Here is a 9,312-nt window from a genome sequence, read left to right as displayed (position 1 = left end):
TTTCGTAAGATATGGAGAACTCTACTAATATTTTAGGGTGTACCTTTTACAATGTTTCAAGTTAGAGTCATCCATTCTAAGTAAATGGGGCAGTGTGGATTGGAGCCTTGGCGGTTGCAAGACTTATTCACAACACTTAAAAACATGAAAACTCATTTTTACATGGTTTGCTTATTACCAAGATCTTATAGTCAATAAGATGCAACGGATGAGGCTAACAATAAGTTTTAACATGAAATAGAATAGATATTTATAGCTTTGCGTTTGATCGACTGAACCTTGGATCGATGCAGACAACAACCTGCAAATTATATTTGCATGAACATAAGGGAAGCAAAAATTTTACAAAATATGATAGAAATCACCAAAATATGACTAACTGCTAATTAGTTTGCATACCTTCCCCAGGCTTTTACCAGAGTGAAGATATTCAACAGCATCTGCAACAGAATTGAGTCCAACAAATTGCTTTGGGTCTACTACAACCTGTAAGAGAAAATAATAATTAACAGTTGTCTCCTAGGATGCATCTATATCAGAGAATGGCACTCTTAGACTCCATGGTGAAGCCGGCTACCCATCAACAACTTCCTTGATGTCTTCTTAGACCTCTTAGTCATTAATATCCAAAAGTTTATATGGGAGCAAACTACAATCCTAAAGACTATGGGGAAATAATAGTCCTTGGCATTGAAATAATGGATGGTAATGGAGAATAACCGAACCAACTGGTGGCTTCATGTCTTTTGTCCTGTGGGTCCCAACCATTCACCATCACCATTCAAAGTTTCAATGATGGTAATGACCCTTCACCATCACCACCCTTAGTCCTAATTTATGAATCTAGGAAAACATAAATACTAAGAAGTCTCTGAAAGTGATTCTCAGAGATTAATATAAACTTCTATCGGCAAATTACATAAATGCATATAAGAAATACTTCCCATAACAACTTCTAGTTCATTCAAAGTTTAGCTGCAAATTCAGCAATGTCACACAATAAGTTCTAAGCATAATATGAAGGGAAAAGATCTTGTCAGCCCACGGGCTGATAGCTACAGTGTCAGCCAATGGCCCAGATTGAATTTGGGCTGATCTAACAGTCACGACCTCATTTCCTATTTGAATTTTCATTTTTTTCTTACAAATCCAAATCACCTGAAATTTGGAGCGTCTATTCTTAAAAAATAGAATAATCTAATAAAAATATAAAAAAAATAATTTGTAAAATATAAATTGATCAAAATACCCCAGAAACATTTTGGGGGTATTTTGGTCAATTTATTTTTTGCGAATTATTTTTTTTTGTATTTTTATTAGGTGAGCCTTGATGAGAAGAATGAATGCATAAAATTTCAAGTGATTTGGATTTGTAGAAAAAAATGAAAATTCAAATACAAAATGAGATTGTAACCATCAGATCAGCCCAAATTAAATCTAGGCCATTGGCTGATAGTGTAGCAGTCAACCCGTGGGCTGACAGAATCCACTCCCTAACATGAATCATATTAGTATTTCTCAGGATAAATTCAATTATATCCATTTACAACCATATCTCTATGTGCAAGTTTTTGTAAGCATGAAAGTCAAAAAGTATTGATGAGAGCATATCTCGATGTGCAAGATTTTGTATGCATGAAAGTTAAAAAGTATTGATGAGTATGGACACAACAAATCTTGAAATGATCTTTGGGAAACTGAATAGAGAATACCTTTAGTTTTCCTGCAGAGAAGAGATCATAAAGCCTATCTAAATGCTCTTGCCACAAATGAGCATACTGGACCAAGAAAAATCCAGCCTGTTGAGAAAAATTACCAATTTAATAACTAAATCTGCAATCAAACCAATTCTTTATATCAGACCTAAAAAACAAATTTTAGAGCAATGTATACTTGTAAAATATCAAAAATATCGGCAATCAAGGAATGCCACCATAGAATAGAGTAACTTGTTAAACAGGATATACATCAGTTATTCTATAACCAAATAAAAGAAAATGCTTTAGCGGTGTCTATGGTGGAAATGAACATCAGACACTGAGAATATTTGTCAAGTGAGAAGAGCATCAACAACCTAAAACCTAGGACACAAATCTTCAACATGAATTCTTGATCATATAAACGGACGATCGCAATAAGGATCAACTTCATGAAAGCGAGGATGATGACTCGAGATGTGAACCATAGGTCTTCGACCATTCATGCCATCCCTTTGCGTGACAAACCCTACTCTCTATGTAACTTAAGAAATGAATATTGGATTAGGTCTGATATCCAAAAGTTTGCTCGACTGCCAGTGAAGTTATAAAAACTACCAAAAATATGTTCCATGATGGTCAGAGATCCCATGCCCAAAAAAAATGTTTCTTAGAGAAACTCATCGGAAAATTCTTTTCCATGCAAACCATAGAAAAAAGATGCCTTTTTTTCTTTTTTGCGCTATGGTAAAGTAAGGTAAAGCAAACACATAAGGGACTTTTCAAGTACTTCGAAGATAAGAACTACATGAGAATTCTCTCATGATTCGCTTTGCTCTCTGCAAATTAAAGATATCCTTGTTCTAAATACAATTTTAGTTTTTAAAACCCTTTGAAATCACTAGAAAAGAATTATACTGGCCATAAGATAGGACTGGTTTCCTATGCAATTAAATCATTTAGAGCATAATGAGCCATGCAACAAGAAATAAAAGCAGAATACCTAAGCAAGGGAGGAGGAGAAGCTTGAGAACAGAATTTCATCAAGAGAGGAAAGCTGCTATTAAGAAAAACAATTCAAAGGAACAAAATGGAAGAAACAGCACATATATCAGGTGAGCTCATAGATGCATACAATTGTTTGGCTTTTGGCAAGGATCTTTTCGCACAATCCTGTATAATCCAATGGTTTCCATCCCTCTGCCCCTTGATACTGAAACCAAAAATTGAATGTTAAACAGATTAGAAGAAGAAAACAAAGTAACATCAAATAGTAACATCTAATGTGGAAAGAGCAAGCAATAATTTTCTGTCAACATAATGAGTGTGTGCTTCTTGTCAAGGATTTTAAAATGGTAGTCTGTGCATTCTGGATGATGAGAAGCAAAATTATCAACACATTTTCCTTCTATATAGAGCAGTTAATCTTGTCATGCTTGATTCACACAATAGAAGATCCATATTTCATACTTTTCTCCAATATGCCATTTTATTGCTCTGTAACATAGTTGCCGGATCTTGGTCAAGGGGTGGCGATCCCCTCTTAGAATCTCGATCCGGTGATCCCAGAGCCGGAGCTCGAGCGATATGCTTCCTCCCATCAGGGGCTCTTGATCTCTACTTATTGGGATCTCAGTTCCTAACTAAAAGGGATCTTGATACCTGACTGCAAAGGATCTTGATCCAATACTCCAACTTGTCTACTTAATTGATGATTTTTGTTATTTTATGTTATTCCAAAGTGTACTATAATGATCGAATTATTTCATATATTTACTTTTGTTCTTCATTTTTGTTTAAAATCTGTAATTTATAATAAAAAATCTTTTCTTGGATTTTGTAATACCCTTTGTGTCATTTCATGTGTTTGCTGTATTTAACTTCGAGAGTTCCTAAAATATTTTCCTTGATTTTTAATTATTAATATTGCACAAAATATTTTTTCTACATTTCAAAAGTATCTATTCAATTGACGATTTTTTTTATTTTACATTACTTGAAAGTGTTGGGTCAATAAACTACGAAGATTGAGATATTCAGGAAGATGTCGCGCATAGAATTAGAGCTGGGTGGGCGAAGTGGAGTTGTGCATCAAGAGTTTTACGTGATCGCTGCATACCAATGAAACTAAAGAAGAAGTTTTATAAAACGGCTTTAAGAGCAGCCATGCTTTATGGGACGAGGATGTTGAGATGGATGAGGATGTTGAGATGGATGAGTGGTAAGACAAGAAATGATAGAATTCAGAATGAATACATACGAGGGAACTTTGGGGTGGCTCCAACAAGTGACAAGATGAGGAAAAGTAGACTTAAGTGGGATGGCCATGTGCAGAGCAGACTTAATATAGCACCGGCTAAGAAGGGTGATTTGATTCAAGCAACTGTCTCTAAAAGGACAAGGGGAAGGCCCAAAAGGACATGGATACAAGTAGGGAGAAGAGAAATGATTACTTATGGTCTCATTGAGGGTATGGCCCATAGAGCAGAATGGCAGAACATGATTCGTGTAGCAGATCCCTAATAGTTGGGATAAGGCTCGGATGATGATAATGATATTACTTAAAAGCATATGAAAGAAATGCCATTTTTTGTTGATTTATTTATTCTCATAATTTTCATTTAAAGACTTTTGTTTATAGTAGAAAATCTTTTCTTGGATTTTGTAAGGCCCTTTATGCCTTTCATTTCTTAAATAATCAATTTAATGTTATTTCATGCATTTATTGCATCTCACTTTAAATCTTCCCTAAAATATTTTTCTTATTTTTAATTATTAAGATTTTCTTACCTTATATTTTTTTATACAATGTCTTATCTCCCTTTCAAAAGAGTCTACCCAACTAACGAACTTTTTTTTTGTTTTATATAATTTGAAAGTGTCAGAAAATAATGACACTTTATCATTGGTGTATTTATTCTCTTCATTTCATTTAAAAATTTTTGTTCATAGTAGAAAATCTTTTCGTGGATTTCGTAATTTGCCCTTTATGTCTTTCATTGCTTAATAGTAAATTTGATATCATTTTATGCGTTTACTATATCTCACTTCAAATCTTCCAAAAATATTTTCCTTGATTTTTAATTATTAAGATTTTCATACTTTATTTTTATCACCAAATGGCACTTTAATTTGGTATAAATTCTTTTTGTTATAATAGAAAATCTATTTTTGGATTTTGTGATTTTCTTAAGTCAATCATTTGCTTATGTTTAAGGACTCTAAGTGTACTCTTATGTCTATAGACTCTAAGTATACTCTTGTATTGGATTTCGTAATTTCTATGGGACCATCTAGCGATAAAGTTCTTATTAGCATATGTTCAGCATATTGATAATGACAAAAGATTGATTGTTCACTCTTTTATTTTTAAAATATCACTTCTGAAAAAATTGATAGGACATATTTCTAAGTATACGCACACACATACATTTATGATGTATAATTCAGGTAAATGAAATTGTATAAATACTAACAATTGAGAATATATATATATATATATATATATATATATATATATATATTGGAATAATAGATAACACATAAATAAATTGGATAAATATGAAAAAACCTATATATATATATATATATATATATATATATATATATATATAGGAAAAGTCTTTCCAACGCCTATAGGAGAAAATGAATAGTGATTTCGCCTACCCTCATCACCGTCCAAATTTCATCGCGCGGTCACAATTTTTTTATAGTGTTTTATTTTTCATTTTTTTTCTACAAATCGGAATGACCTGAAATTTGGCGGGTATGTACATCTTACTGAGGCACATCTAATAAAAATATAAAAAAAAATTATCAGCAAAAAATAAATTGACCAAAATACCCCCCGAAAATTTTTGGGGGTATTTTAGTCATGTTTTTCATGTAAAATATTTTTTTTATAATTTTTAAAGATTCCCCTATTTTCGATGAAAACACTCTCAAAATTTCAGGTCATTCTGATTTGTAAAAAAAAAAAGGAAAATGAAACACTACCGGACAATCGTGACCGCCGTTGAACTTTGGACGATGATGGGGATAAGCGAAATCACTGTTCATTTTCACCTATAGGCGGTGTGTATGTGTGACCGCACGATGAACTTTGGACGGTGATGGGGATAGGCGAAATCACTGTTCATTTTCACCTATAAGCGGTGTGTGTGTGTGTGTGATGGGGATAGGTGAAATCACTGCTCATTTTCACCTATAAGCGGTGTGTGCGTGTGCGTGTGTGGAGCTCCCCCAACGCTTCCATATACATGTGGTGCATATATAGAGATCGCTCCCAGGTCGCTCCCTGAGCAGCGGTCCCATGCGCTCCAAGGGTAGGGAGCCAAGGGTCAATCCCAGGCCCTTGCACCCGCTCCCGCTCTCGATAACTATGCTGATCACTATTTTAGAGGCACTTGTGACTCCTAGTGAACATTTCATCACAACTGTTACATGTGAATGCATTTTATAAGCTGACACCAAAGGCAGCCAGTTTTCAAATAATATGATTGGCAATTTGCAGCATCCAAACATTTGCCTTGTGATCTTCCAACAAAACCATGTAGGAGAAGCGAAAATGTCAAATTGGTATCATGAACAATATGGTACCTTTCAACTATGTCAAAATTCAAGTATCAATAAGAAAATTATCACACTTACCCCCAAAAAATAGAAAATTATCACTTTCTCATTTTAAAAATTTAATGCTCACATCCAAACAGATTAGATACTACAGAGTGTCAATAGGGGGTTCACATCTCAAAGTACATCCTTTTAATTATATTATTCTATTTCTTTTTGTTGATGGTAGTACAAAGAAACAGCATCAGCTGATATAATTTTCAGTAGGACGGAAAAGAGCTTTAGCTCAAAAAATATCACAATTTTACATTTTTCACATTTCACTACATTTTATTGAAAAGGATTTCAGAAAAATCCTTATTAGCCCCATCATATAAGGGAAAAAATTTGTGTACAGCATGCCTTCATCTCTGCCTTCAATGAATCATGTTGGTTCCCAATGCAAGAGTTGTCAACCCCAAGGTAAATATTTATTATGCAAATTGTACAACAGTATAAGTAATGATGGACTATGTAAAGGAAGAAAAATTAACAAAACTCGCAGAAATGAGAATAAATGTGTGCCGGATAAATCAACAATAACAAGCAAAACCAAGTGGACAAAGACATTAATACCTGAGAGATCATCCCAATGACAACCATCCTTCCATAAACTGCTAATGCATTTAAACACATATTGAACATTTCACCACCGACTGATTCATAGATAATATCGACGCCTTTGGGGTATTCCTTCTTCAGTACCTACATCACACATAACCTACACTCATATTTTATTTATAACAAAAATGTTCTATCTGTTAGATACAACAGAGAGGTTGTGTTAAGGACCATGTATTTCCTATATATTAACAAATATCCATAGTGTCACATGCTTGGACTTTCAAATTTTAGCCCCATGAAGCCGAAAAGTGACTGACCATACGAAAGCGTATCATGTTTTCTTTACATAATATGAAGCAACTATTTTCAAAGAGCCTTTCTCAACATTTCCAGCAAGGCAGAACAAGGTCAAAAGTACATAATGACAAAGAAACAGACAAAAGGAAAATGGAGCATAATAATGCATGCAAAAGGCATACTGATTTAATATCTTCTACTCTGTAATCGATGACACGATCAACCCCCAAGTCTTTCAAAAGCCCAGCCTTCTCTGCGCCTCCACAAGTAGCAACAACTTTGTTCCTCGCTAATTTCGCAAGCTGTTCAAAACATTAGTTTATAAGTAAATATATACAATGCCCTTGAACTAGAGGCAATTACAGTCTCAAAGATACATGTTCAAGTAATTATTACCTAGTAATCATCAGATTATAAGCCCAGAAAAGGACAAAAAAAGTTGAGCATAAAAGATCAAGAGCATCAGAATTCTACAATTACGAATCTAAGTGAAACAACAAAATTCAAAGCAGTAAAAATGCACCAGTTCTGGTCCAGCAAAATAAAAGAAGTGCCAGTTAAGAATCTAACATAAGGATACAAAATGCTCTTTTTCCACACCAAATTTACTAGTCCAGATGACTATACTGTAGAACAAAGGATTAGCTAGTGCAAAAATGCAAAGATACGGGTCTTGCTGAACAATCTCAAACAAGAAACCAATCCAGAAAAACATCTCATTCCTTCAATCACCTTGGCTTTCTACCAGCACGAGTGATCATAAAGGCCTTAATTGTAGAATTAGCATCAGCACAGAATAGGTCGTAGGAGACCTCATATACCTATCTGATCGGCTAGGACAGGAATAAGGACCTACTCTAGTTTGGTCAAAATCCTCAAAAATCAAAATTTCAAGAAAACCAAACAAAACTAATGGTTGACTGGTTGGGAGGGTTGATCCACGCAGGTTTTTGGAAACCAGATTGCCTTGACCTAGTTTTTTCTTTTCTTGCTTTCATTTTTTTTTTTTATGAAATCACTTCTGATCCCGTCCATTACATTTGAATCAAACAAAACTGATGCAGTCCTGCTGATGTCATCTCCGGCATTTAATTCTTTATTTTATTTTTTTCTGTTCACAGATTACCATTCATGGGTTACTGTTCATACTTGCATTTGTGGGATATGTAATATTGTTTAGGGCTGGTGTGGAGCTTTGAGGATTGTTTAGTAGGGGTAGTTTTCGTGTTTTATTATAATTTAGGGTTTAGAAGAGTCGCTATTTAAAACTCTGTAAAGAGGTTAGGGAGCAGGATTTTATCATTGGAAAGAGGTTCTCCATTGAAGCCTATTGGGCTTCACTTTTATTGAATTTATTGAATTTCCAGCCCTATGTTCTATTTAATCTTGTCCATCAATACTCTGTGCTGCATCAAGAACTAATGGTTGACAGGTTGGAATGGTTGATCTGACCAGTTTTTAGGAAGACAGCATGTCCTGACGTAGTTTTTTTTCAATAAAATCACTTATGATCCCACACTTTATGTATGAATCCAGAATGATGAGATTGAAAGTTATAATATATAGGAAAATATGTTACTAACAAACAAATGGCCAAATTTAATCTCTTTCCATAGTAAGTAAACCCAAGCTGGCAGTGAGGGAAAGATTTCGTCATATTTCATATCTCTCTCCACAGGCAGTAAACCAAAAGCTTATGGCTCTTCTAAAGAGCTTTGTCTATGTGCATTATAAGTAAACCCTTGCTAGCAATGACAGTAACCCAAGCCTGGGCTATTTCATATTCAGTTCGTTTCTTATGGTCATGCACTTCCGATTGGCAGTAAATCCAAGATTTTTATTTCTTAAAAGGAAAAGAAAAGGAGAATAAATAAATAAATAAATCATAGAAGCATCTTAAAAAGTAGCTGTGTGGCCTCATACTGGAAAAACAACATACTTGAGCACTGACAAAAGTAATGCTGCCATAATGAGAGAACCAATGACCATGAAAAAAAAGTACTCCACCTGAACTGCAAATTGACCAGTACCCCCTGCAGCTGCTGTAACAAGGACAACCTTCCCAGAGCCCAGCTGCGCAGCCTAGAAAGTCCAACGAGAGAATAAATTACATGGTAAAGAATGAATGACACATAACGAGTTG

At 34.4% G+C, this 9,312-nt stretch overlaps 1 protein-coding gene across 2 annotated transcripts in view; it reads right to left on the bottom strand.

Annotated features, from left to right (window-relative positions):
* The window catches only part of LOC18425091 (ARP protein (REF)), a 45,270-nt gene continuing 35,958 nt past the window's right edge, over positions 1-9,312 (bottom strand). The window contains exons 12-18 of one of the 2 annotated variants that reach the window (XR_016054490.1): positions 9,177-9,251; positions 7,352-7,471; positions 6,885-7,013; positions 2,833-2,910; positions 1,713-1,833; positions 400-486; positions 1-301 (exon numbers count right to left, since the gene is read on the bottom strand). Coding sequence is in view for 1 of the 2 variants with exons in the window: in XM_011630926.3 (XP_011629228.3) it covers positions 251-301; positions 400-486; positions 1,713-1,799; positions 2,833-2,910; positions 6,885-7,013; positions 7,352-7,471; positions 9,177-9,251 (627 nt within the window). In the remaining variant the exon portion in view is untranslated. The remainder of the gene's footprint in view (positions 302-399; positions 487-1,712; positions 1,834-2,832; positions 2,911-6,884; positions 7,014-7,351; positions 7,472-9,176; positions 9,252-9,312) is intronic. The other variant, XM_011630926.3, reaches the window with a different exon arrangement.

Source organism: Amborella trichopoda, chromosome 4 (assembly GCF_054954075.1).
Source record: "Amborella trichopoda isolate Santa Cruz 75 chromosome 4, AtrichopodaSantaCruz75HAP2 v2.0, whole genome shotgun sequence".
NCBI classification, from domain to species: Eukaryota; Viridiplantae; Streptophyta; class Magnoliopsida; order Amborellales; family Amborellaceae; genus Amborella; species Amborella trichopoda.
This window is presented reverse-complemented; position numbering and strand designations above follow the sequence as displayed.